At 49.6% G+C, this 27,579-nt stretch overlaps 9 protein-coding genes across 9 annotated transcripts; 3 read left to right on the plus strand and 6 right to left on the minus strand.

The window, feature by feature from the left end:
* Window positions 1–1,412: 1,412 nt before the first annotated feature.
* Window positions 1,413–4,067, minus strand: K441DRAFT_621962 (uncharacterized protein). The gene is made up of 3 exons (XM_067645987.1): window positions 3,959–4,067; window positions 2,564–3,902; window positions 1,413–2,466 (listed from the first exon to the last, which is right to left on the minus strand). Exons 2-3 carry the CDS (start codon window positions 3,752–3,754, stop codon window positions 1,714–1,716), a joined length of 1,944 nt encoding a protein of 647 aa, XP_067497409.1. The 5' UTR covers window positions 3,755–3,902; window positions 3,959–4,067; the 3' UTR covers window positions 1,413–1,713.
* Window positions 4,068–4,147: 80 nt separating this feature from the next.
* K441DRAFT_331165 (uncharacterized protein) lies at window positions 4,148–6,059 on the minus strand. The gene has a single exon (XM_067641217.1). The coding sequence runs from the start codon at window positions 5,851–5,853 to the stop codon at window positions 4,594–4,596; it is 1,260 nt and encodes a 419-aa protein (XP_067497410.1). The 5' UTR covers window positions 5,854–6,059; the 3' UTR covers window positions 4,148–4,593.
* A 2,135-nt stretch (window positions 6,060–8,194) lies between these two features.
* On the minus strand, window positions 8,195–9,489 carry K441DRAFT_331198 (RNA-binding domain-containing protein). Its single transcript, XM_067641218.1, has 5 exons — window positions 9,416–9,489; window positions 9,226–9,343; window positions 8,825–9,171; window positions 8,403–8,765; window positions 8,195–8,353 (listed from the first exon to the last, which is right to left on the minus strand). Exons 1-5 carry the CDS (start codon window positions 9,456–9,458, stop codon window positions 8,337–8,339), a joined length of 888 nt encoding a protein of 295 aa, XP_067497411.1. The 5' UTR covers window positions 9,459–9,489; the 3' UTR covers window positions 8,195–8,336.
* A 398-nt stretch (window positions 9,490–9,887) lies between these two features.
* K441DRAFT_647451 (uncharacterized protein) lies at window positions 9,888–14,156 on the minus strand. Its single transcript, XM_067646858.1, has 5 exons — window positions 12,742–14,156; window positions 12,403–12,686; window positions 12,187–12,354; window positions 11,284–12,134; window positions 9,888–11,231 (listed from the first exon to the last, which is right to left on the minus strand). The coding sequence occupies exons 1-5, from the start codon at window positions 13,934–13,936 to the stop codon at window positions 10,163–10,165; spliced, it is 3,567 nt and encodes a 1,188-aa protein (XP_067497412.1). The 5' UTR covers window positions 13,937–14,156; the 3' UTR covers window positions 9,888–10,162.
* Window positions 14,157–14,528: 372 nt separating this feature from the next.
* On the plus strand, window positions 14,529–15,543 carry K441DRAFT_690824 (L-cystine transporter-like protein; the record flags this gene model as incomplete). Its single annotated transcript, XM_067652424.1, has 3 exons — window positions 14,529–14,602; window positions 14,667–15,093; window positions 15,205–15,543. 3 exons carry the CDS (start codon window positions 14,529–14,531, stop codon window positions 15,541–15,543), a joined length of 840 nt encoding a protein of 279 aa, XP_067497413.1.
* Window positions 15,544–16,698: 1,155 nt separating this feature from the next.
* Window positions 16,699–20,377, plus strand: K441DRAFT_669833 (uncharacterized protein). Its single transcript, XM_067650186.1, has 6 exons — window positions 16,699–17,278; window positions 17,437–17,792; window positions 17,853–18,604; window positions 18,657–18,807; window positions 18,861–19,293; window positions 19,360–20,377. The coding sequence occupies exons 1-6, from the start codon at window positions 17,156–17,158 to the stop codon at window positions 19,972–19,974; spliced, it is 2,430 nt and encodes an 809-aa protein (XP_067497414.1). The 5' UTR covers window positions 16,699–17,155; the 3' UTR covers window positions 19,975–20,377.
* Window positions 20,378–21,128: 751 nt separating this feature from the next.
* K441DRAFT_591740 (n-acetyltransferase-like protein) lies at window positions 21,129–21,831 on the minus strand (the record flags this gene model as incomplete). Its single annotated transcript, XM_067644848.1, has 3 exons — window positions 21,129–21,276; window positions 21,335–21,593; window positions 21,663–21,831. 3 exons carry the CDS (start codon window positions 21,829–21,831, stop codon window positions 21,129–21,131), a joined length of 576 nt encoding a protein of 191 aa, XP_067497415.1.
* Window positions 21,832–23,611: 1,780 nt separating this feature from the next.
* Window positions 23,612–25,923, plus strand: K441DRAFT_621982 (chromate ion transporter; the record flags this gene model as incomplete). Its single annotated transcript, XM_067645988.1, has 5 exons — window positions 23,612–23,839; window positions 24,012–24,287; window positions 24,329–24,622; window positions 24,871–25,015; window positions 25,074–25,923. 5 exons carry the CDS (start codon window positions 23,612–23,614, stop codon window positions 25,700–25,702), a joined length of 1,572 nt encoding a protein of 523 aa, XP_067497416.1. The 3' UTR covers window positions 25,703–25,923.
* K441DRAFT_669837 (putative aspergillopepsin-2 precursor) lies at window positions 25,911–27,097 on the minus strand. Its single transcript, XM_067650187.1, has one exon. The coding sequence runs from the start codon at window positions 26,924–26,926 to the stop codon at window positions 26,102–26,104; it is 825 nt and encodes a 274-aa protein (XP_067497417.1). The 5' UTR covers window positions 26,927–27,097; the 3' UTR covers window positions 25,911–26,101.
* Between the last annotated feature and the right edge of the window lie 482 nt (window positions 27,098–27,579).

Consider the following 27,579-nt stretch of genomic DNA (forward strand, 5'->3'; position numbering starts at 1 on the left):
AGTTTTGGATTTATAATAGCTTTTATGGATAGAATCATGATTTAAGAAACTCCATAGACTATGATTGCGAAAACCATGATTGTATCCTTGAATGGGAGAGACCGTATCTGTTAAAGAAAGCTATTCAACTGGATTTTCAGCCCCAAGACCTAGAATAAGACCCGCCTCGCCGCGTTGATACCTGAACGATCCCATTTCCGTGGGGCAGTACGATCCATCCAGGTCTGCCAGTCATGATCTCTCGAGGGCTTCCAAATGTTGATATACTCCCAGTAGTTAGGATACCATCCAGCCGCTTCCCAGTCTAAGATACCCGTAATACGATGGGTTTGGTCGACTATAATATTTCTTGGAGCTATATCAGCATGCGTAAAAACAGATAGATTAGAGCGTAGAAGCATAGTAGGCAAGTCCTCTGCATACAGTCGGCCATTATAGTAGAGATAGCGCTAGTAGATGCGGGCTCGAACGGCAGTATCATCTTTAAGAGGTATAAGTGTAAAGATTATTAAGCCATCAGCCGTAATATTAAAGACGTGGCACATGTCAGGGAATCGCTAACATATGCGCGCTTTCATTGTAGCGTCTTTAAGGAGGACGTCTGGAGGAGTTAAAATTTGGGAATTCCTAAGGTCATTAAGGAGGGGTTAAAGGTAGTGGGCGTTCCATCGGCCGAGAGTTAGAAAAGATAACTAAATTCTAGCGGTTTTAGGATTGTTCGTATCTTCGTAATAAGGTTCTAGATATCAATGCAAACGCGCTCTTTCGTATATTCATCCAGTCCATCCCAAGAAGCATCAAGCGGTAAGCCTGATATGTGCGACATTACCAAGATGCCGACCAAAGTAAAGTACGCTGATTCTTCGGGAAAGACTTTAGGGAGCGGCAAATCAGTATATTTGGCCACGAGTTTTATGGCAACCTCTTCGTTCTTGCGCACTCGGGTACCTACTTTAAAGATAGTGCTACAATCATCAGCATATCTATAGACATCTGCGCCATGTTGTCACGAAATGTAGATTTTCTGAGGGACTGCTGCGCTTATCAGTAACTACTAGATAGATAGACCCTGTTTTTACTAACGAGAAGATGACATGGGAAGATGCTAATCACGGAGCACACTTTCCCGGCGGACTGTAGTGATATACGACTAGCTTGTCTAGTAAAAGCACGAGGTTGAGGAGATACGGGTGTAAAGCAGTGTTCTCGAAGGGAGAATGTTTAGGAGATCGCGCGAGCTTGATCGCTATTTACGTGAATGTAGGTGTCATATTGAATATTGTCGACCAAGATCAGTTTTTGCTTACCCTGTTTCAGTTGCCTACCACACCATGACTCACCACCTGTTTCTGTTGCACCTACACCATATTTACAGTCTCAATCCACACACAAGTTCGTTCGACAAATATTCTCCGACTATGGCCTCTTCTTACAGGCAACGTACTACTCAGGTCAAGCGCCTTTTATTCTATTCTGCAAACATTGACCCTACCTCACAATTCTATCTAACTATCCGTAAAAGTCAACCTAACCACCTGTAACACCATTCCACATGCGATCCCAAAGGCAAAACTAAACGCCGCCGTGGCGTACAATAAAACGCACATGGTAACTCTTGCAGAAATTCCAAGCGCTTTCGTATCTTCGTGATGAATACAGTAAGAAATGTTAAATGCGCCGTAATACCCATGACAAAAACAGTACATAACACCACTAAATCACTTCAACAACAACCATTAGCCGCCCCTCTATCCATACAGCGCGCCCCACCTGCTGCCGTATTGCGTCCCACTCGTCCTTGTCTCGTACCAGCACGAGCCCACTACCAGTCAAGGCGCGGATGTCAACTTGGGGCAGCTGGAGCGGCGCCGAGAAGGGTTGGACCTGTGTAGTTGCATTTTCCAATGCTGGTTTGGCGTCTTCGGTAGCTGAGGTGGCTTGTACATGTTGCGGTTTTGATTGTGAATCGAGCGTGCCGTCGCTATTGCTTTGGGTCGGGGCATTCGAGTCGGAAGTATCTAGGCCTGCGGCTGCTACAGCGAGGCCGCGGAGGAGGGCTGGGTCGGTGCTGTCTGTTTTTATCGAAGCAGAGTTGGGAAGAGATTGAGATTGCGCGCCGACAAGTCGTTCCAGTAGGCCGCGCACTGTGTCCTTAAGTCCTTCGTAGGAGAGGTCATGGTAGGGCGAGTTCGATGCTGAAGGGATTTCTAGACGAGGAAGCAGTTTGGCGTTATTTTTCGTGACAATTATGCTCAAAACATTCGAATATAGTGACGGGTCTTGATTGGGTGGGTTCGTAGGCGTTGAATTGGAAGATGCAATGTTTGTGGGATTGTGATAGAGGTTTAGAGTGTGCGAGTTCGATTGCTGATGCTGGTGACCAGGCGTAACAATCGACGGTGGGTGAGATTGAGAACTAAGAGATAGGGGCAGAGAAGGTGTTAAAGCTGGGTCTAGAGGTGTTTGCTGTCAAATGGTTAGTCGGAAGGTGGATACGGAAATCGCAATCATAGCTGGAAACTGAAAGCGATTGCGATAGGAAACGAGAAGTAGTCACACATACAAGCCGGGCCATTTCCCCATGTCCTTCAAAATTCCCCGATTCTCCAAAATCTCCGCCCTGACCAGTTTCTGCGCTCCCCTCCGTTTTCTTTGCGCCTCCTTTCCGTGTCTCGATCGCATACATCCTCTGCCTCTCATTTGTGACCATCCTCCTGAGCAGTGGTGTCACAAGGCTAACGATTTTATTCCCATCTCTTGGCCAAATCCACTTCCTCCCTTCAGTAGCAACATCCTCCCCCTCTCCTAGCGCCCTTGCTGCCTCCACTGCATCTCTCTCCCCTGGCTTCTCCACATTCTCTCCAAAGAAACGTTCGCCGACTCCATCGCTTAAGAAGTCCCGTACGCAGTTGAAGAGGCGTAGTTTGACCATATCCGTATCTCCCTTCCCGCGATTTCCTACACAGTTCTGGCGTTCCGGGTGCGCAGGGTCTAGCATATAAGTCTTGGCCTGTGCTTGCAGGTGCAAAAAGTTCTCGGGTGATAGTTGCAGTGACATAAAAAGCTTGGACATCGGAGGGCGCGTATATTTCTTCGCAGTGTTCCCAGACGGTCTCCTGAACAAAGCCGCAGCAGAATGCACGCCTGTGGCGCGTGCATCCGTAATGGAGCCTGAGAAGGCATTGGGGCTAGAATGGGCAAATTCAGGACTCTCGGTCGGAGCGTCCTGGCTGTGTTGATTAGGTTCAGGGAGATCATGATCTTGAGGAGATTTCGCAGAGGAATGCTTCACGCGCTTGTTCCGTGAAGGGCCATTCTCGCCGCCATCCGTCTCTTCTTGCTGAGGACTAGATGCCCGTTTCCGCTTCCCTTTACTCTGTGGTTGCGTATATGCTACTCCAAGACCTTGTCCGCTACTACGCGTTGTCCTTCTAGAGCCCGTACCACCACTGCCGTTTGTTCCAAGCTCTGGCGCAACTTGCGCTTGCCCTGCAGCGGAATTTGCAGCTTCTAATAGCTCTGCGAGTTGGTGGGTCCCTTCGAGATGCGGGTCTGCTAGGTTGTGTGAATTCTGGTTGTCATAGGCGTCCATAGAATTGTGGGTTTGGGTGGAATCGGGGTACATAGGCGCGGTAGGAGCGACTGAGGTCGATAATTCATATTCCTCATTTTCAGGCGGCCCGTAGGAGTGGCCGTTAAGACCATTCTGGTAGCTATGACCGCGTAGTTGGTAGTAGGGCGCGTTGGTGGTCATGGTAGAAGGGCGTAAGAGCTTTCCATGCACCGATTCTCTCTTCTAGAATTGTTCAAGAGCACAAAATCACGATTGTTTGGAGGGTTGCAAGGGCTCATCTATTTCATGTGCGGAGGAAAAGAAGATATGGACGGAGGAATGGAGGATGCTGGTTAGGAAAAGTAGTCAGCTTTTGGTGTCATTTCCGGCGAAAATCGGACAGACATTTGGTACCTGAGACTGCTTGATTGCTTGATCAATTACTTCCAGATGTCAAGTGACGCGACACCACTTTAAATTCGTAAGGTCGTGATGGTCGGCGGTTTGCGTCGTTTGTTGGCGCAGTTTTGCGTGTTTGATGGACACGCCAGGAAGAGAGTGTTGGCCGGCTTGCATGGGTCACCCGTTCGTGCGGGTCTTGCAGTTTTACTGTACACACGTATATTCTGGTCATAACAGAGAGCAGAACCTAGGTGAATTCAATGGCTTGATGGATGTCTCTATGCCTTTAATGACATGTGCTCAAATGCTGCAAGTACCAATCATATCCATGATTGCTATGCTAATTTCCCTCCAGCCCTCCATTCTACAACCGTGACGCCAGCCACGAGATCCTAACGCCGTGGAAGAATAGTAGAACATATAAGAAGATCGAGCATGACCCTAAATATCCAGTATAATACCCGTTAGGAATACCTTAAATTCCTAGTCCTGTACATAGTACAACGCTACCCACTGCGAGTGTGGTAATTTTAGCTTTGGCGAACAATGCAAAAATTCATATCTGCAGTCGAAAGGTCGATTTTAGGATCAATGAGAGACTTGTTCTTAAAGATATCTGAGGGCTTTGGTTTAGCCTTTTAATATCCGTCTCCCTCATGCCACTGACGGCCTGCTTCCATTGCCCTGTTTGCTGGATTCATGCCTCTCTCAAACGCCGCCCCCTTCCTCTTATTCACATCGTCCCTGAGAGTCTCGATCTGCTCTTTCAACTCTTTGTCTTTCCCTGGTTCCGGTACATCCAGTTGCTGAGCCTCCTCGAATCTCCCTTCTTCTTTCGCTTCCTCAATTGCTTTGCCCTTGTCCTCCCACTCCCTAAGCTCGCCTTCCTTATCCCGCATCTGCTGCCGTACGCTGATGAATTCGTTAAATTGGTCCTCGCCTCCGAAGCAGACACCAAAGCCGTCGCAGAAGCACGTGTGTACCTTTGGACAGAAGATGTTGTTCCCAGTGAAAACGAATTGCCAGACATATTCCCAAATCCGTCCAGATATGTAGTCACTCAATGGCGTATGGAGGAGCCAGTCGCGGTACCAGACATAGCTAGACAAGGGCCTTGCCTGAATGCGCTCCGAGGAGAGAGCGAATTGCGCGCAGCAAGGCTGAGCTAGCACACTTGGAACTTCATCAAGAGGGAATAGCTCGCTCCACGACTTGGCTAGCAGTGACTGTTCTTGCTTAAACATATCCTCCTCGACTTCGCCCGGGTGCATCCAGTCGGGACACCCGGGGTCCCAGCTGCATCGCATGTTCATGTATCCATCTCTCCACACTCTATTGAGGCTGAGTCTGCGGATCATCATGGCAGCGTCATTATCCAGTATATCGTCGTTGTGCCAACTCCATCGATGCGCGTGCATGAAAATAGCAACGTCAGGAAGGTCATCGTAGTTCTCGATAATCCATGACAAGTAGATCATAACCTCGTGGCCTTTGTTCTTTGGTGGATGGAGTGGGGCGGAGGGGTCATCCGCAACATAAATAGCCGTCTGCTGGTCCGGGAGCTCCTCCTTAATCCAATTAACATCTTCCTCCTTTGTCCGAGGAACAACCAGAATGGAAGTGAAATTATAGTCGGAGGGTTTCTGATCGCCTTCTTTAAAAACTGGCCTGGGATTCCAGTTCGCGTAATTTGTTTCTTCCTCAGATTTTGGTGTTCCCTCTCCATCGGGGTTCTCCGTGGTTGGTTTTTGCTGATCTGACAGAGCCTCGCCCATCCCAACAGCTTGTGGTAAGCCTCTCCATGTCTCCCGCACGCTTGTACTGTGGTATAGGAAGAAGAAGAACACGGCCGAGGCGATGGCTAGCAGGGGTAGGAATCTCTTCTGTAATGCCATCATAGGAAAAATGTGGACAGTGGAGAAAAGCCGACGAACTGCACCGCGCAAAAGCGATTCAGGATACGAAGGATCCGGGCATGAGTATAGTAAATGAGTTCCTGGAGGAAACAGAATGTTAGTGAAATGCAGGACTTGTACGTGGTTCGTGTTTCATGACTCCATGATCACAGCAGTCTGGTACATGGGTTGCTTGTTGCACCATAGTGGACATAATTACCTGTCTTTCAACGATTAGACATTTGACATGGGCTGTAAGAATTGATGCTACCGGATTTTGCAACACAGCAGTGGCAAAAGGCTGTACGTAGCAAGAAAAAAGGGTATATGGAATATTTAACTGAAGGAAACAAACGAAGGGCACAAAGTGAACTCGTACACGACGCAGTAGTAGGTGGATGCAGCTGACGAGCAGATGCGAAAAGGAACGGTCTCTTTCCCTTTCGCAGAGGGGCTGACAGTCGTAATAGACGGATTTCGGAATTCTTGTAACGTTGGTTACGTCGCTCGATCAGGAAGCCGTCGATTAAGCCTTGCGGCTGGTCGATCGCATAAATTCGTTCATAAAAGGCCCCTCTCACCAAACTACCAGCTGGCCTCCTAAATTGCGCAAGGAAATCCACGAAATCCGTCTAATAGTCCTAGCCGGCGCCGGTGCCAGGGTCCAGCCTGAATAGTCCAATTACCTCGCAGCGAAAATGGCTCGCCTGGGCCTTGACTGTGCTTGTCGGTTGTTTTTGTCTGGGCGCGGGCGCAGCGCCATTGGGGATTTTTCGCGGCCATTTTCCAGGTTGCGCGGCGATCAAATTCAGACGTCTTCGTATTCGTACTATTAAAATGGGCATAGTTTTGCTATGGAAAATTTTCGCTTCGTGTCTATTTATAAATAATGCTTGCACTATGCTCAGCACAACAACCACGAAACTCCGTGAAAAGGCCAGATGACAGCATTCGCAGGTAAGCCACAGACTCACGCAAGGCTGAAAGTCCACCATCCCTGCACTGCGCAAGCCAGGAGATAATGCTGCAACCGCGAAACACCCGACAGCGAAGCAAGGGGTATGAAGCGCTTCCAGAATTCAACAGTGAAGATACAATGTAAGCGAATCCAGTCCCAAATCCTATCACGATACAGAAGTCTCTTAGTGTCTTGACGGCGAGCCCTACACCGGAAACCCCAATCTAAATATGACTGAGTGCTCTGGTCATGTAGTTTCTGTGCCTGTCACCCATGCTCAAGGCTGTATTAAGATTCTCTAAGGCGGTGTCCGTTCGATATCGTAGCTCCATCTAGTAGAATAGGAGACGCAACTTCTATGGCGAACGGCAGCTGCGACTTAATATCGGGTACGTGCAGTTGACGGAAATCAACTGTGTAACGCCGAACTACGCGCACAAACCTACCAAAATGGTGATTGCACGAACATAAGGCAGGTTAAGAACACTGAAACATACAGAAAATCGACTAGAATGAAGACTGACATGTTAAGAAAGCATGGAAGGGAAGCCACGAAAGAGGGTTATAGGGCAACTCACCGCAAGCCACAGCCAAGAACTGGGCGCTAGTCATCAAAAACACCTGGAGGGCAAACGATTTGGTGATTCTTGATCGCGGATACATATTACAAGTGGGTTCATGGCGAGTATGCGTTCAGATCGTCACAAGTTTGTTCAGGTTGATACGGATGTGTTGATTTACAGATTGAGTGGCCGCACCCAAAAGTCACTTGGTATTCGTCATCACTGGATTATCTTACCGCAAAGGCGTTGTTTGAGGGTGGAATTCAACGGGGCGCCGGTCTTACTGATCGTTGTTTGATCGAAGGCTGAATAGTGCAGAGCCGACGACTCGTATTTACTGCAAGCTCCTTCAATGTTGTGCAATGATGTGGCTGGAGCTGTTGAGATTGTTTGGGCTCTCTCTGAACCTGCTGATATAAGGCGAAATCCAAAAGAGCGCCAATGGTGAAAATCTGATTTTACAAAGACAGTGCTGAAGGTGCTGAGAGTTGGTGAGGGCTGATAATCTTTGTGACGTCCATGGAAGATGTCGGGGAGAAACGCATAGTAGTACAATTTGTGTCGACCAGACGTAGACGAAATCAGTCCCCAGGATAAGCCGTCGCGTCAAGCATCTTGAACGCAGTGCGCTGAACCGTTTCTCCCAAGGAAATCCACCGAGATTGCCGAAGACCGAGATCATTAGCTAAAGGCGAGTGACGGATGTAAAATGCTTTACCGAAGCATACCATCCTAATTCCGCCGTGCCGTAAACGCAGATTGAAAGCTGAAAACTTTTTGTCGAATAGACAGTGCCGAGAAGTTGTGCTGATAGAGCCGAAACCGATAGTCGCAGATTAGAAGACAAGAAGCGATGTGATACATAAAGAAGGGAAATTGCCGCGAAGCACGTCGTCGAGAAGAATGGTGTTGAAAATCCAGGCGAGAGGCTTAAGGCTCTCCATATCCCGGCTTACCATAGTTTCTCAGACACGCTTCGAATCTGGTTCGGTTAGTCAGAGCACTTCATCTACGAGAGTATCGTTCGTCACCACGGTCATCATAAGACCTGCTACCGCCATAGGTGTCACGACCATCCTTGTGAGGAGCGTCGGCGTAGCCTGCTCCACCAGCGCCTCCGGTTGGACCAGGTCCAGCGCGATCATAATATCCTCCACGTCGCTCCTCGCCACGGCTGCTGTAGCGATCATCTCGGGATGATGCATAGCGATCAACACCACGAGCGCCGTAGTCGTCACGGTCGCGGCGTCCAGAGCCGCGGTCATCGAATCGATCATAGCGGGAGCTTCGATAGCCTCCGCCATAGTCATCGCGACGACCGTATCCTCCACCACGGCGATCGTCGTAACGATCACTGTTATAACGACCGCCGCCTCGGCCGCCTCGGAAGTCTTCTAGGAAGGGTGGCGTCAGCTGAATCAAGTAGATGTAGAAGGGGAGTAAAGGTACGAACCGCGCTTAGGAGGGCCGAAATACTTGCCCGGAGTAGGCGTTCTGGGACGAGCACGACGAGCCTTTTCGATGCTGAGCGTCCTACCCTGATGAACTTCACCCTGCAAACCTTCCTTGGCAGCGTCAGCCTGCTCAGAGGTCACCATCTTGACGAAACCGAATCCACGAGATTCTCGGGTGTGAGGGTCGCGCATGATGTTGCACTTCTCAACATCACCATATTTCTCGAAAAGACGAGTGACCTCGTCTTCAGAGAGACTGGGATGTATGCCAGTAACAAAAAGATTGGAGCCTGGGTTGCGAGCGTTATCATCCTCTTGTTGGGAGCGAGGCTCTGGAGGTGGACCGCTTCATCGATGTTAGCGCGTATAAGTTTAGAATATTGCATTGAATCTGACGTACCGGCTGTCCATGCGGTCGCGATCACTGGGAGAAGCGCTGCGAGCTCTTGCGTCGTCATCGCCGCGACGGTCAGCGCGAGGTGAGCGACTCCTTTCGCGATCATAACCACGAGGCTCATCTACGCGTCCGACGTTAGCACGACCGATTGAAGCTACCAAAGACGGGATCGCGTCAAAGGGGATAGACTGACCGTCATAACCACGTTGTTCATTCTCGTACTCCATGGTTGCCATGTTGGCTTGTTGGTTGCTCAAGGTGAGGCTTCATGTTGGCTTGTTGGTTGCTCAAGGTGAGGCTTCATGTTGGCTTGTTGGTTGCTCAAGGTGAGGCTTCATGTTGGCTTGTTGGTTGCTCAAGGTGAGGCTTGTTTGGCTTAGGAAAGTTTGATGAGGCACACGTCGAGCGCAAGCGACAGCGTCCGATGGCCGCGACAGGAAAAGTCAACTAGCGAGTCGCTATCAAATAGAGAGAGAAAAGGTGCAGAATCAGTGTGCTTAGGGGTCAGGTGGTGAGGTGGAAGAAGCAAAGGCGCAGGTCGGGCGGGAAGAGGAAAAGACGGCGAAGACGACAGATTCCGTTTTCGTAAATCAAAATACGCGAGCTGAGGCAAGGGAGACCGCTCCTGGCTTTTGATGAGGCTCAGAGACCGATGCACTGCGAGTGAGGCGTCTAATCATTTCATCCTCTGAGACCCAGCCAAACAAATCAATAGCATAATCTACATGCTGCTAGAAGCCACCAAGTGCCGCTGAAAAGGTATGTCCCATGAAACAGCCAATTAACCCTCAACCCATGCTTTCCTCCAACCCGAAAACGCCAGCAAACACCTAATGCACCTCGATAAGGAATACTATTTTACATGGGAAACGATAGTAGCACAAGAATTACAAGACAACCCTAGCACCTATCATCGTGCACCTGAATGACTACGATTGTTTCATTTGAAGCCCTTCCATCGCTTCTTCACTTTGCGTGCTGATTTCTGGACTGAAGCTGAAACACCTGTCTCCGGCAACATGCCGTCCGTCGGCAACATATCATCCGGATCAGCAAGGCCATTGAGTTCATCGTCATCAAGCTCGCTGAGCTCTTCGCTCATGTCGCGAAGGACTTCCCGACCAGTCCAACGCTCATCGTGGATGGTAGTGCCAACGGGATCGAATGGTTCAACATACCATGGTATACCGCCATAAGCAAGCGGCGCAAGTAGGTCCTTTTCTGATCTTGGAGGTGTGAGTGGTTCAGGATTTGAGTTAGAAGGATTCGTACTTCCGGAATTTGAGAGCGCGGGAGCGACTTCACCCCCAGCGCTAGTAGTGATGTTTTCAAATTGCGCATCAGTGCTCGAACCTAAATTCGTATCTTCCCTAGGAGAAGTTTGCAATCTTATGACGGTATCATATGTAACCTCCTCGTGATTGATACCATTGACTTTGGTAGTCCCATTTGTGTCAGGAGTATGGGCGCGATGGAGGGAATTATTTCCATTCACGAAACCGTTGACAGTTAGCTTGTAGTCAATGGCATCAGTCATGGTAGTCTCTTGGTCTGCTCTAGCTCCTTCAGTGTGGTCGGAGGAATTATGTTTCGAGATAACCTCTATGCTTCCTTCAATCGTTTCTCCGCCAGTAGGGGCTATCCTAGCTGCCTGCCGTCGAAGGCTTTGGTCTAATAGAGCTTCAAGATTCGGCAGCTCCTTCTCAAAAGGTTTACCTCCAAGCTCAGATTCCTTGCGTGTGGCATCTTCCAAGGGACCCTGGATGGCTTTGATGATTCGTTTAGCAAGCTTCTTCTTGTCCTTTTGTTCTGGTGTAAGAGAGCTGTGGGACACGCCATTCAGCTGGTGATGGGCTTCCCTGGCGTCGGTGATAGTGGCAAATCCAATAACTGAACTAAAGACCGAGGCCAAATCTGCGGAGAATGTAGACACAGAAGTGTAGAATCGCTCCTCCAGCTTCGTTTGGATGGACTTAAAGCCATCAAAGAATACATTCTTGGGATCCAGGCTATTCCGCAATCAGTACTAGCATATTAAGACGGGAAAAGATAGTTACTTACTTCTGCGCTTTCTCAAGAATAGGCCAAAGTAATGGTGGGATAGGAAAATAGACAGTGTCAACGATGGTTTTAAGAAACTCCACGTCTTTCAGCTTGCTAAACTCTCTCTCTTTGATCTTATCGCAAAGGACTCGAATTTGTTCCATGTCATCCTCGAGCCGTTCGGCAAAATCAATGCGGCGCTGCAGTCTTGGTCGACCAGCAGCGCCCATACCGGCGAAGTTACGCCGCGTTATTTCCATGGATGAGAATGATTCCATTTGTAGTTGTAATCGCTTCAGCAAGGCAGCACCTCTCCTGGCCTCACGTTTCAGAGTCCAGTATTTGCATGCTTCGGCGACATACTCTTTCCGCTTGCGAATGCCAAATCTGATAAGAGCGAATTCCACATTGTGATAGACTGCTTGAGGGACCACAGGAGCACCGGACGGGAGTCGCCATACATTCTTTGGAGGTTGGCCTCGCTTGCGCTTGTTGCCCCCAAAGCCATCATCGGCTTGAGCAGTGTCCTCCGTCCCTTCAACAGAAGGAACTGGCTGAGACGGACCGCTGGCTAGCGCAGAGGACTGACTATCGCCCCAGCGTTTGTTACGCATAGTGTGGCGATAAAAGATTTTAGCATCAGCTGTTGCTCGCTCAACATCGTTTTCTCTTCTCCATTCAGACGGACAATGCTTGTCACAGAAAGCTTTGAGAACGCTTGCATCTAGGTTACCCGGTGTGCCATGAGACGATTTCATTTTCAAGAAGAGTCTCCCTCTTCTCGCGCACGTAACGTGGAATGCCTCGTAGCATGCTTTGTTGCCGCATTGTATGCATGCACCCATTTTTTGTTTGCAGATGTAGCAGGTCTTCAGGATGTTTTAGTATTTGAACATACCAGGTCATTGTCATACAACTTACTAGTCTCCATCTAGTCTTTGGGACCTTCTCCACGTCCTGAACGGGCTCCATGAAGGTCGTGTTACCCAAAGACACTTCAGGAATCCATATTGCGCAAAGAAGATGGGCCCATCGCATCGCAGTTGTCTGTTTGAATGCACCTTCCGAGTTTGGGCAAAATATGCAGTTCTACATTTTATGAGCTCAAATCTGAAGGGGCAAGAAGATGATACTTACTGGTATATCACTTGCAGGAGTTCCTCGGCCGACTAATTGGCACCTTCGGCAAAGCCATTGGCCTTCCGGTATAAAAGGAACGCCGTAGCATTCCTGATGAACAGCCAAATCACAGCCGTCGCAAAAAACTATCGCATTGGTGTTCTCGCAATCTCCATCGTCACATATTGCACATTTTGTATCCTGTTCCTCCCCATGGACGGCGGCTTCGCCGTTCACCGCAGCTGCCGAACTTGACCGTGGACGATGTGTCTGTGGGGGTTTTGGATTTGGTTTCGGAATCCCTGGTTAAGCAAATGTCAGTCGAAGCGGTGAATCACGCAATGGAAGTAAACCTACGTTTCTCAAGTGCATGCCATTCCTTCTCGATTTGAGTCATCGTGATCTCGAAAATTGCCGGTTTAATAGCTTCAACTTGCTCCTCTCTCCTTTGTGCATTGAATGCATCCAGCCAACGATCGTCCTGCTCGTCCATATCGTACTCAACTCTTCCAACAGCCACTGCTCCCGTCGACATGTCGCCGTCAGTCTTCATGGCCATTGCCAGATCGAGATCTTCTTCAATCGAACCCTCAGCAACGCGGATCAGAGTTCTTTCAGGTCGCACAAAGATATCGCTTTCCTGATATCCTAGATTCGCCATGGTTCGATCCACGTAATTGACCTGCACTGACTGGTCTTGCTCATACGATGCAAATGGGTCAACCTGACGATATGAAGGCTTTTGCAAGTTGAGCTTCTCTTTTGGGTTATGCGTTGGTATAGGAACAATCCTGGGTGCCGGAGGAGAACCAAGTCCATTCAGCATAGAGTCTAGTCGACGTGGTGGCCTTCCAACGCGCCGTTTTAGTGGGGTAATATATTTGCCGTTGATGCCTCCTACATTGACAGTATCACCGTCCATTATAGCACCGGACGAACCTTCCACCTGAAAGGACGAGGCGTCCTGTGGAGCACGGAATGCTTCGTCTAGCATGATGGGTGCCCCTTTCTCAATGGCATATTGTCCCAACATCCCCAGCCCGTTGTTTGGAGTGGTTGGTTTGGTTTCCGGAGGGCTTATTCCATCTACTTCATCTGCACTAAACACCATAAACTCGGCATCGATATCCAAATCTTGATGAAATTCCTCCCAACCTCGCTCTTCACGAGGCTTGTATCCATCACTCTGTGCGACTGCGGCGGCGGCAGCGGCAGCAGAGCTCGATCGAGGCCCTGCAGGTGGTCTTTCACGACGGGGTCGCGTATAGGATGCAGTAGGTGAAGTTGTGGGGGGGACAATGCCCTTCTCAGCATTCATCCTTCCAACACGGCCACGGGGTCCAGTATAAGCGTAGCCACCCGGACCAGTCCCTCCAACTGGTGTCTCTTGTCCTGTCTCAGTGTCCACGTATCGGCCACCTCCTCCTGGTCCACCGGGAATGTATTTGCGCTTCTTTAAAGGAGGGGCAGTATCCGGAGCAGTGTTGTTGCGCGCGCGCGGTCTCCCGGCGTTGCGAACGCGCTTCTTCGGCGTCCCTGGCATTGGCGCCATCGTAGGCAATGTGAATATCGTGTGCTGTGTGAATGTTCGGGTAAAGTAGAACGCCGGAGGTCATTCACCGGCTGATGGTGTCCTGTTCGCCCCAGGGCTACCGCATGCGCAAGCGCGTCGGAGACAAGGAATCGCTGGGGCGCATCAGTAGGAAGAGAAAGCCAACAGTAGATGCACGAGCAGCTAGATGGATGTTGAGGGGATGGCAGCGTGACGCGCTTCAACGATGGGAGTTCAGAGGTGCAGTTCAGTTTGGGGAATCCAATACGGTTTAGTGGAACTTGGCAAAACAGGGCCTTCCATGATTAAGCATTTCGCCAGGAGCCTCGCGTTCCTGGCTGTCACCCGCGTCCGTCCGAAGGAGGCACTTTTGATTCATACCACGTAAACCTCATTCTTGTCTCTCTTTTACGAACTATCTCCTTGACTTTTTGATCATGTGTTTGCAGAGATACAAGCATACGTTATCTTTCGTCGACGCTCACGGCTTATCTTTGCTTTCCTTTCCCACATCCTCTGCCTATTCTGCCGCTGTCGCACCAGCTGAATAGAACGATATACTCCTGTAGAATTTCTCTGTATTTTTACGATCATGTCTGAACCCAAGGCCGTGATTTTCGCCAAAGCTGTTTCCCGCATCTTAGGATGGACGTATTTCCTTTGTTGGCACGTACCGCGCCACCTCCAAACCATGAGCTGTCTGTTCACCCAGACTAATCTTATAGACTAGGTCTTTGTCCTTCTATCCTCAGCCTATTCTGAATTGGCATCGGCGGTCAACTCAAGGATTAGCGATAGACTTTCCTATAAGCAACGTGCTTGGCTTCGTCGCATACACAATCTCGACTGGTGCATTTATGTACTCTCCCACGATACGTTCGCAGTACGCATTCAGGCATCCTGCGTCACCTGAGCCAACAGTTCGGTTCAACGATTTCTTGTTTGCAGCACACGGAGCAATCCTATGCATCATCACCTACAGCCAGTTTTGGCCAGCAATTTGGGGGTTTACGGTTGGTACAAAGCAGAGAGTAAGCCGCGCAATACTAGGAATTGTTTGGGGCAGTATATTTGGTATAATGGTGGTAATTGCTATCGTTCGATTACGAGGTAAAGACGGTGGTTACGACCCAAGCGGATGGGCATGGATTGAAGTGGTAGGTTGATTCCAAAACTCCACCTAGAACAATTTCAGCTTAATGAGCGTCTGCACACAATGTCTTTGCGTCCGCGGAAATGCCTTAGGGTTCTCGGCTAACCCTCCTCAGATTTACGCAATAAGCTATGTCAAGCTTATTGTAACCGTAGTGAAATACATGCCACAAGTCCATGTCAACTACGTGCGCAAGTCGACCATGGGATGGAGTATCGGACAAACTCTCCTCGACTTTGCTGGTGGGGTTCTTTCTATCACGCAACTGATCATCGACTCTTCTCTGCAGGCAGATTGGTCTGGCCTTACGGGGAACCCGGTGAAACTTGGTCTGGGCAATGTTAGCATTATTTTCGACATCATTTTCATGACCCAACATTATATTTTGTATCGTACACCACGAAAGTCGATTGACGATGATGACTGGCAAGAGCAACAGGGTTTGTTAGCCTAAACAACCACATTCTATTTCGCTCGGGAGGGCCATCTGAAGACTTGGCGCAAGATAAGACATCCTCAACCTCCGCTCGCTACCATTTGTTGTTCCGACTCCAAACCCAGATATTTTGCAGGAGATATTAAAGTTTTCGTCACCACGGAACTGTAATATTTTAATGCCTTCGTCATTCAACAAGGCTCTATGGTCGAAGACGGAATATAAGATTGGCCATTTTAGGCCTTCTCTGCACGGATTTTTGGCATGTTGACATGGATTGAAATGCCAAGTTATCTGGAGTCTATCTCGTTTATTAAACGGAAGATATGTGTGATAAGGTTATTTTGGAAGTGAATCTTCAAAGTGGATATCAACTTCCTTCAGCATTGGCGGGTCGTTGTCAACTTCACAGTCTTCCCATTACACAAACCGCGTGTGCAAGCACACAAGTTAGTTATGTGACGCCAATACCAGAACAAGATGGAATGTGGATTTTCTTCCTCAAAGACACACTTTAGTGTACGGCCGAATTTGCGTATTAAGGAGTTCCGGCGGGCTGATACCACTTAAATTTTCAATGTTTCATTCCTTTGCCGTCTGTAAGAATAGATTAAGCTTTTTTCATGCGGGGATATCGACATGAGAGAAGGGTCATGTGAAAATGGCATGCGAAAATACCTGTTCATCGAGACTGCAGGAAGAGCCCTGAAGTCAATAAGTGATCAAATACCGGCTTGTGATAGGTCACCAATATCAAGCTACGTTTCCTTCCTGTACAACGCTTAAACTTTAATAACATAGAGGGCTTACATTGCACGAAAATGGCCTCCATGAAGAATACTCGTTGCACGACCAACATGACCCGTCGTCGCAAGGTGACGGCAAATCGTATGAGGAGGTGGCAGATAGGGTTCCATTTGAGAAAAAGACGACAGACGGCACAGCTCACGGTGATGCACTGCGCCTAGCACAGCCCTGACAATTATCGTGTGGTGTCGCGTGGGGTGATGTCTTTGTTCGGATATCCGTAAAAGGCATCAAAGGCTTGGCTGTTCGTCGAATTCCCATATTTTCCATGATCACCACTAGGATGACACGGACGTGTCTCCACGTTTTCCGACAAGGCTCCTGAAACAGAAACTGGTGGCTGGGACAGGAGATTGGGGGTTATAGGATAACATCACTCCATTCCCCCTCCATCTCTGCCTCGTCGTGCTCAACTTCAATCCACATGTCGACGTAACGTTTCGTGACGCTTTCAGAAAATCAGCCACTCACACATGCAGTTGATGCGCAGTCCCAGCCCTGTGGAAGCTACCTCTACACTTCTCTTCCCGCGTTCTCGACAACGTCGGCAGACAGCCGAAGGAGCTTCAGCTTCTTCTGACCACTGGCGAACGAGAATCTATCCGGAGGTCGGGTCGCCCCGTGGGTTCTTACATATCGCGCAATCCATTGGGTCGGAGTTTTCCCAGTCGCCATTAAGTAGTTCGCTCAGCTGCACAGATCCGCAGCACGCCACCATTTTGCGCGGGTCCATTGGACTGCTATCGTCGAATAGAAGGCCCGCCACCACTGGCTAACAGAACCCCTTCGGTCGACGGTCCAATCCTGTTGACATCTAGCCTTAATGCACAACCACAGTGCAGCGGGAGACACGCTGCTGCTGCAGATGGTGGGTTCAATGGGGGGTTCAGGCGAGGAAGACAACGGCAGCTTAGCACGTAGCGCAACGCCATACGACTATTACCTGGTACGTCCCCAGCCCGTCACCGTTTCATCCATGCCTTTTAAGTCTAGTCAATGCCCATGACCGAAATTTCAACTCTGCTTCCGACAACCATGGCTCCCAAGCAATCTCGGAATATCTTCAAAAGGCGCTCTGCTCACGGTTTCTTCTCTTCTACCCAGTATCCGACAATATCCTCCCCTAAGGACGTTGTTAAACTTACCAATATGGGAGATATGGCCGACGCGAGCCCCGCGTCTGCGCCTACTGCTACCCCAGAAGCCGATCCTTCTCCGAGTGGTCACGCAGATGGAGCTGGAGATTTTGACGCAACCGGAGAGCCGTTCGATCAGGACTTTCAGGATCTCCATTCTCCAAAAACTCGAAAGGCTCTAGAACCCGAACCTCATACGCCGATAAAATCCATCCCAAAACCGCTCCCACTAGGAAGTCACCCAGTTGTCTCATCAGATGAAGAGATATCACCAGCACCCCCGGACTTCACACGACGAGGAATTCACATCCCTACTCGCACCAGGTAAACTCTATTTTATCCTATTCTTTCATTGTCGTACTTATTTTTCCTTCGCAACTACAGTAGCAAAACAAGGGTCAAGCAACGACGACTCAGATCGACAAGTCGCGAACCTAGCTCATCAATGCCTACAACTCCAGGGTCACGCGAAAGGAGCTCAGCTGATTCAGTGATATCATACGAAACCGCAGCCTCGTCAATCGCCAGCAACTCTCTACCTCCATTGCAAGCCAAGGGACCACCAGATGAAGTCAATCGCCTTGAGCCTCTGCTTGAAGATGATCCAAAATCCTTTGACCTCATTGCGCCAAACGAGGCTCAGCCTGGAAAGGGCTTTGATTTAGAAAAAAGATCAGAACAACTATTTTCACGGGGACACCTGGAAGCCATATTCGCAGATGCTGCTTCACTTCTAAAATTTACTTCCTTTCTCAGTGCTGCGCGACCTCAGTCTCTTCCACTCCTTATCTACTATCTTGATGCATTGAAAGCAATGCGCGCCATTAACTATGCGAACGCTGTAGCAGAGGCTCTAGAGCCACTCGAGGGCTACGATTTCACTCAACATCCTGCTCGGCCTACGGTGAACTCAGTACTTGAAGACAAAGCTAATCAAGCATTCGACGTGCTGGTTCGCGAAGACCTCCCTGCATACATCACACACGTCTTCATCCAGGTGGTCAGCATAAGTATTCAAAAGAGAATTACTGGGACATTGCCTCCATTGCTACGGGAGGCATCGGAGGGGTTAGCTGAAGTTTTCTGTCTATCAGACCCGTCAAGGCCCGACAATCCCATCGTTTTTGCTTCAGAAGGTAACCCGATCCTCCGACCCGTTCTAGGGACTACCCTAATAGCGAATTGCAGAATTCCACCGTACCACGCAATATGGAGTGAGTTACGCAATTGGACGAAATTGCCGGTTCCTTCAGGGACCTAAAACAAATACGACTAGCGTAGCACGGCTCCGCGCTACGGTTGAAGCAGGCAAAGAGACAAGTGAAGTTCTGCTGAACTAGTAAGCCTCCGCTCTAGATTCCTTCTACGTCCAGAGAAATTGACATTATACAGTCGGCGCGATGGCTCCCCATTTATGAATCTGCTCATGATTGCTCCTCTACTCGACAGCAGGGGCAATCTCCGCTACTATATCGGCGCACAAGTCGACATTACCGGCCTTGTGAAGGACTGCACCGACCTCGACGCTCTCCAACGCATGCTCAACAAGCAAGAATCCGAAGCGGCCAACAGTGCGGACGCGAACGAGCCCGAAGAGCCCAAAGACGAGTTCCAAGAGCTCAGCGAGATGTTTAACATGGCGGAACTCGACACGGTCCGCAAGCATGGCGGGCGCATGCATCGCGAGCAGGTCGACGATGACGACGAATCCATCATGAACTATTGGCCCCGCCTCCCGCTCAAAGACCCCAGCATGGGCGACGTCGACAGGCCACTTATCCTCAACGCCAAAGCCGACAACCGTCTCTCCGGCGTTTACAAGAACGTAAGGCCTACTCTTTCCCTCTACTCTCTTCTAAGCTCTGCGCAACTTTGACTAACACTATCCCAGTATCTCCTCATGCGCCCAGCCCCTTCCCACCGCATCCTCTTCACTTCCCCCTCCCTCCGCGTTCCAGGGATCCTCCAATCCCGCTTCCTCTCACGCATCGGCGGCACCACACGCATACGCGACTCGCTCGCCGCTGCCCTAGCCGACGGCTCCCACGGCGTGACAGCCAAGATCCGTTGGCTAGCATCGCCCGCAGCCCGGCTCCCGGACATCGACACCAGCGAAGAGGGCCGCTCGCGCTGGATCCACTGCACGCCGCTGCTGGGGCACACGGGCGCCGTCGGCGTGTGGATGGTCGTGCTAGTCGACGGCGAGCGCGACGGCGGCACGCCGCGCCGGTTCCGCACCGCGCCGCCTGTGGCGCGCGATATTGGCAGCCCGAGCCGGGCGGGCAGCTCGGTACGTGCGAGCAGTGTCGGGTGGGACGATGCTATGGACGGCGAGACACTGAGCAGGAGTGTCAGTCGGGGTGGCTTCGTGATGACGCGGGAGAGGCAGCCGTACTCGCCGTGGGGCTTTGGGAGGCCGGAGAGCGCGATGAGCCAGCAGCGCGCGGCGAGTCCGGCGTTTGGGACCGGGGGCGAACCGAGTATCAATTCGTTTGCGTTGGGCTAGATGAGTGAGAGAGGGAAGGTGCGGAATGCTGAGAAGGAAACGTTGGGGTGGGCTGGATGAACTTAGTTCGCGGAACGAACGATTGCTGCGAGGTGTGACAGATGTTGGAATGTACGGCGTAACATCGGATAGTTTTCTCACTCGGGCTCATGCAGGGCACGCACAAGGGCGTTGATATATCACTGGGTAACGGAGCATACATGTAAGAAACAAGGCTGGAATGAGGGTTTGCTATGTACTCTTTGCGTCACCGTGGGTGTAATATGAGATCGAATATCTGGGGTTTGGGTCCTCTTGGATTTTCTTGGGTTTTCTTGGTTGTAGATTTGGACAGACGGTTGTTTGTATACGTAGATTAAGAACCCGGCAACGGAGATATTGTGGTGTTATGAAAATCTATTTATGGTACACTAGTCTTGCGGTATAGTGGGCGAGCTTGGAATTAAGCTGTCGTTTCTTCCTCCCATATCTCGCATCTCACCCCCTTAGCCTCTCGGTCCTTACTACCAGCCTTCTAACCGTTCGGGCCTAGCAGAATATCCTCATCCCGCACTACAACATGACCTTATTTAAGTTTGACGTTGTGGTCGTAGAGATAAGCGAATTCCTGTACTTCAGTGCTCTGGAGGCAGTAGCTGTAGGGAAAGATGGCAGAAAAATCTACGGCAGATATTGAAGGGTATTATCGGTCAGCATTGCTTCCACTTGTTTAGATCTTACCAAAATTAAAATCGGGTACTTAGGGGGTAAAATTTATTCAACCCTGTTTTGATGGTCGGAAAACGGGCAGGAAAGCTGGACAGTATCTAATTTTAAGGTTTACATAGGCAGCATACCCAAAAAGATGTCGCACTTGAAGTACAATCGCACATGAATTCATAGTTCGAACCGCTTCAGGGTACCATACTGAGTTCCTGTGTTAGCAGTTAAGGGCCGTAAGTCTAGCGTACGGAAATGCTTACAATTTACTAAAATGGTAAATCTTTGGTCCAGGAAAATTAATTTTCCTTGGCCCTAGAAAAATGGGGACCGGACGCTGGGTATTTCGCGAGCGTACCGTAAGGTCCGACATCTATGCCAGGGATTCCCAGATCGCAAGCTGCCATGCTGGTGTACAGCGGGTTTGAAGATGCTTTTCCTCTATTTTATGAAAGCTACCACACATTTTTCGGGTTCACATGAATTTTTTCTCCGTTCTCGCGAACATGCTTTCGGTCTTTATCGCGACTCAGCGGCTTGCGCATATCGAAGGCGTCTGCGCCGTCGTTATAGTAGTTCACCACGCGCCTGTATACAGAGTACCTGTGTTCTATTAATATGGAGATATATAAATAATAGAATACCATTGTTTTCTACCCACCCCATCTTCTTATATAGCTCCTGAGCGATCTTGTTCTCAGCCCTCACAAATAAATCCACAAACCAAGCATTATTCGCATCCGCCTGTTGCTCCAAACTCTCTGTCAGCCTAGTAGCATGGCCTAGTCTCCTTGCCGATGGAGCTACTGTCAATGCTGTGATATGCCCATGCCAGGGAAGGTAGTCCGGATCGGGGTTTGTATCCGGGTTGTATGGGCGGACCGGTGCTGGATATGGGGACGCCTCGACTTTTCCTAGGACTTCGCCGCAACCACATATCAGTGTCTAACCTCCAGATACAGCGGGTACAGGGGAATGCTGGTGCTTACTGTATCCCTCGATCTTCCCATCATGGCCTTCAATCACACGACATAGGTCGGGCCATTTTGTTAAGTATTCCAAGTAGAACCCTACATTGTACGTCTCGGTGAGATGATCGAGGTTAGTAGAGCTGATCTTCAAGAGATCCATGGCTGCCATGGGCCGAATGGACGCCATCCTGGCAGTCCAGAGGATTGCGGAAAGGCTAAGTTAGGAGTCTTGAATCCAACCCGAGGAAACTAGAGTGACTTCAACACCATGCCAAGACCAGCCGAGGCCGAAACCCCTGTAACCGACCAGGTCAGCAAAATCAATCAAGCTTTTTATTCTCACTTGCAATGCCACTCGCTCATTACCCAATGTTGGCAACTAAATATTACGATGGCAGCATAGCACACGTGGGCACTAATTGGTGGCGATGCCATCCCGGTGTTCCCTCATCTTCCCATCCTCAGCTTCTTGAAATGTGAAGCTAATCCTTCACATGCATCCCATTGTGTGGCAAGATTTCTTGCACTTTTCGTATATGCGCCTCCTAAGCCAATCTAGAGGCTCTATAATGTATAGCTTGGTGTTGAAATCTCTAGTCAGTGCGATTGCTCGGCGGTAGTGTGGGCGCCTCATCTACGCCTTTGACGCTCGAATATTGCGGTGGGCAGCAGCGACGTGGCTATGAAGCCGTATATAGAATATATGGCGGCATAGTTAATCAAAAAGCTTTAATATTATCGCCGTCTATTTAACCAAATTCTTAGTAAAATATTGTCCTTATGCCGCCCAAAAAACGTCGCCTCTAAGGGCTTGCTTACTAACTTTTTTTCACCTGTTCGCGCTCACCTGTTCGACGCCGCTAGGTGGATCAAATTAAGGCCCAACAGGTGGATTTTAAGCGCTACTAGCAAGCGCTCGTGCAGGGGTGTAGATCGAACAGGTAAGAGCCGTTCGTTTACCAGAGTAGAGCATCATAGATATAATCAACCCGTTCTTGATATACACACCTTTTTTATGGGCGGCAACGATGAGCCTACGTGGAACAGCGCCAGCAGCGCATAGAGGCCTGCGTACACTGCTTTGGATATAACTATAAGGCTTCATAGTTGAGGTTGGTGTGAATCACGTAATGCGTACAATTCTTTGAAAAAACATCACGATCGAGGTCGGGTTGATTGAACAGGCCGCCCAGGTGGACATACAGGACCCCAGAGGGNGCAGGTGGAATTCCACCTNTTCGACGGCCCAGGTGGGCAAAATCGCGCAATCTATACTACTTCTGGCTATGTAATCGCGGCAAGCGCAAGGACGTCGAACAGGCCAGGTGGAACATTAATTTAGCTGCCAAGACGGCCCAACAGGTGGAAATTGAACAGGTGAGGTAAACGAGCAGCTCCTACCTGTTGGATATTTGATCGACCTGGAAATAACCACCTGTTCGTTCCAGGTGGCGTTTTTAAGCGACGAACAGGTGGGCGCGAACAGGTGAAAAAAAGTTAGTAAACAAGCCCTAAAGCCTCTAAAAGCAAGTATCCCTTAACCTGTTGAATCCTACGCTAAGGTCGCTTAAGTTCACGACTAGATTTCATTAGTGTCTTTCGCTAATCCAGATACTTTAATATCAACGGCCAAGGGATACACGTATAACAATTCGGGGGAGGACTCTAATGGAAGATTTTTCCTATAATTAGCAGCCGGTTGATGGCGGAAGGGCAGAAACGTACAACCGTGACGTTATGTATCACGACTTTTTTACTCAACTTCCTCAAAAATTATATATTCGGTGTTTCAGTGGTGGCCTTGGCATCATTTCGTCGGCATCGCAATGTTGAGGTGTTTTGGTTGGGCTTGCTAATAAAATCGCGCTATGTAGCTAGGGTGCCTGTAGCATGCTAACTCAAGCAAAAGCGCCCAATACGAAAAGTGGCTTCTACCACACGAAGGGACACGCCCATTGCAGCCAAATATGCCCTTACTTGACCTCTTTCACGCTGTGCGAGAGCGCACGCGGGACCAACGCAACGCCTACCAGGCCAATACTACGAAGCTCCCATGGAGAGTTGGTGACGTCTTCGCCCGAACATGGGACTTGGGTTTCACAGCGTTTGGTGGGCTACCGGTCAATTTCCAGATCCTTCATCAGCGGTTTGTGGAGGGCCGTGGAGGGAAGGCACCGTGGATCGATGAACAGACGGTATGTACGCTCTTTCCAATTTTTCTTTCAGAGCACAAGCATTCAGAACGTCTATTTAGAAGAGTTAACCATAATTGGCGAATACGCGAGCACCATAACGAATAAATTAATACCTTAGGAAAACAAGTATTTATATTATCGTGGCAAAATAACTGATTATGATGATCTCTAGTATCAAGAACTCTTCGCAATATGTCAAGCTCTCCCAGGACCGGCCAGCACCAAAATGGCCTTTTGTATTGCGCTGATTCACGCCGGATTTGTGCCTGCTCTTTTTGTTTTCCTGGTATGGAGTCTTCCTGGAGCAATTGGGATGTACGGCTTGTCCCTTGGCGTCCAAAGGACGCACGAAATTCTCCCTGGAATTGTTTATGCCCTTCTTTCCGGGTTAAACGCGTCCACTGTAGGCATTATTGCACTTGCTGCTGTTCAGGCAAGTATTCCCCCCGTGAAAGAAAATGTCACGGTTTTTGTCTCATGTATATTTAGTTGGACGAGAAGTCTATCAAGGACAAGATTACTAGGATTCTCGTTATTCTTGGTGCTTGTGCGGGATTGTGCTATAATGCGCTCTGGTACTTCCCTATCCTCATGCTTATTGGCGGACTTACCACAGTGGTATGGGACATTTGGCTTCAGCAGCAGGTTGGAAAGCTGCGCGCGAGGCTTCGTAGACGGAAGGATAATCCACAAAGAATTGTGGAGGAGAGTACTCTGTCAGTGAGTATCGCGTTAGAAAATCTACATCAACCGGCAAGTTCAGATACAATTCAGAGACGCGCTGTTCCTTCCTGATGAACTGGATCTGAGGATAAAAGAATGAATGAAGCTATTGAATCTAACTATAAGGAATATAGGCCTTAATATAGGCCTATATCTACGGGGTTCGGGGTGACTACTACGGATACCGAAGTGGTTGCCGCGGATACCGAACGGGAAAGGGAGTCTGCTTATGTAAGCAGGAAACGCATGTGGAGGACTCCTCCAGTACCATCGTCACTTCCTCCTCAAAAGATCGTATCTTGGCTGAGGTCTCTGGCCAACCTGCAAAACAAGGCAATACGGAAGTAGAATCGGAGAGCGGGCAAACGCACCAGGAAACATTCCCAGCTGCAGACACTTTAACATACGCAATTCCTGTGAAATGGGGGATTAGTATCATCGTAATGTTTCTAAGTAAAACCTATTCATCGCCCTTACTGCCAATCCGAAGATCAGCGCTGACCCCCTGTAGCAACATTTATAGCTGTACTCGTTGCGCGCGGTGTTCTTAAATCTCCACCACTGGAGCTTGATCTCTTCGCGAACATGTACCTTGCGGGCACCATCATTTTTGGTGGCGGGCCCGTCGTCATTCCGCTTCTCCGAGAATACGTTGTTCGACCTGGCTGGGTTTCTCCCCGTGATTTCCTGATCGGCCTTGCAATAATTCAGGCCTTCCCAGGCCCCAATTTCAACTTTGGTGTCTTCCTGGGCGCCCTCGCATTGAATCATTCGCCGTATCCCACTATCCTTGGAGCGTTCCTCGGATACGCTGGTATATTTGTTCCGGGAATAACTCTTGCCATCGGTGTACAGAGCATCTGGCGAGTGCTCCGAACGAAGTCATCCATAACCAGTCTGCTCAGAGGTATCAATGCAACTGCAGTTGGCCTGGTATTCACTGCCGTCTACCGGCTATGGGAAATTGGCTATTTAACCCCGATCGCTGCACAGGGCCAAAGCCTTGCTCTAGAGCCATGGTGGGTTGTTGTTGCAGCGCTCACATATGCAGAGAGCGCATGGTTCAACGTGCCACCTGCTGCTGCTATTATAATGGGAGCCGTGCTTGGGCTTTGTTGGTATGGAGCCGTGGGGAGATAGCCCCATTCCTGGCGGTTGATCACTAGACCATATTAAATGGGTTTGCAGTTTCAACCGCTACTCAACAACGACCCTGGCAGGCTGTGGCCAGTTAAATGAATCGATCAAAATTTACCCTTTCATGACTATGATCTCCGCTTTCAGGATTGGCCTTCTAGATAGGATCACTGCATCGACATTAATAGTGCATACAACTACTGAGTTAAATTGCTCAATCTGCTACTTAAATCACCTCGCTAAACCCTGTGCAAGTCATCTACATCGCAAGCTAGCATATTAGAACAACCGCATGCCACAAATTCAACTTAAACCCACAGCCATCCTTCACAGCCCTCCGGCGCATTTGCGCCAGTGCATAAGAAAACACAGTCACGAGTCATTCGCCTCCCCTTATTGAGTTTAAACGTATTGGATCTCCACAGAAGAAGAGCTTTCAATGGTAACATCCGTCAGAACCCGGTCGTTCTGCCTGATGTCAATAACAGTAGCGCCGCTTAAGTCAAGCGACTCGCTACTAGTAGTCGCGACGCAGTTCGTGAAAGTAACCGTACTGAAACCAGCCATGGGAACCAGCGAGTTGTTCTCCTGGAAGTCCTCGACGATCCATTCCGCGCTCTGGCCCCCGAGTGTGGCAGACGAGTTGGGTGCACTCAACGTCTTCGAGACCGACTTGCCGGTGGACTCGTTGGTCAGAGTTACAGTGCCCTTTGAGGATGAGCTTGCCACAATGGAGACGGCGATAATGTCGCCAGCCGACACGGCAAAGTTGCTGAAATCGTGCGCGTAGTCCGGGTACCACTCATACCAGGCGTCATACGATACGGCCCCGCTGCTGGAGATTGTGAAATCGGCTCCGGCTTGCAAGATCCCATCGTCACATGTATATCCGTCGATACCTGCCCATACGGATGCGGACCACGAACTCGCAGACCCGGTGCCTTTTGTTGGCTTGGGGACAGTGAAGCGGCCGGAGACACCGTTGAAGGTCTGGCCTGATGGCGGGGAAGTGAGGGCGGCGCCGGACCAGTTGGAGCTGTATTCGACGTGCACAGTATTGTTCCCGTCAGCGATATGCTCCTTTTCCTTGGTGTCAAGGGCGATCAGAGGTTGAGACCCGCGAAACCTGGCAGCTCGACGGCGGGCTTGGCGCTCAGCGAGAGTTGAAGGCCGAGCAAAGATGGCAGTCACGAAGAGTGCATTGTTAAGAAGAAAAGAAAGCCTCATGATAGGCAGATTTAATGTGAAGTTTATAAGGAACTCGATTATCAACAGCAAATGCGGCTCAATTTATGAGAAGAGTTCTTGGGAGTTTTTTAAGCTAGAGTCTGAAGCTACACAGTCCTTTACTGTGAGTTTGTGCTCAACTTATAGATTTCTTCTCTCAACAGAATCTCTAGAGAATGCGTGCTGACATCCTGACTTCAGGACTGCCCTGGGTCGTCCTTCCCTTTCTATCATAATGTCCGCTTTGGCATATATTACTTGGTGCTGGTAATGTGGCAAACACGTGGAAAATTAAATCTTCGTGGTGCGAAATACCGGGCAGAGCCCCTGAATAACTGCTCCCGGGACTTGTGGATGCAGTGTGGTTGTTTCTAAAAGTCCGTCTAGGAAGGAGATCAGCATAACCTTCCTCCTCAGTACGAGTGCTCCGAGTCTGGCGATCTATCACGATGCTCGAAATGCCATAGCAGCATGCGATGCAAAATAAGAACCGACGGCGCACCCGTGCGACCAAGGAATCCCGGGCAAGCACCCCCAAAAGCCTATGTTGACCGTTTGCCAAGCTCAAGCTCAGGGGTAAGGTGGATATGGAGGTACTGTAATATAAGCAATTTTGGTTACCCTATGTTATTTATTGGTTTACTCTTTTTGCC

This window comes from Cenococcum geophilum (assembly GCF_001692895.1).
Source record: "Cenococcum geophilum 1.58 unplaced genomic scaffold K441scaffold_77, whole genome shotgun sequence".
Classification (NCBI taxonomy): domain Eukaryota; kingdom Fungi; phylum Ascomycota; class Dothideomycetes; order Gloniales; family Gloniaceae; genus Cenococcum; species Cenococcum geophilum.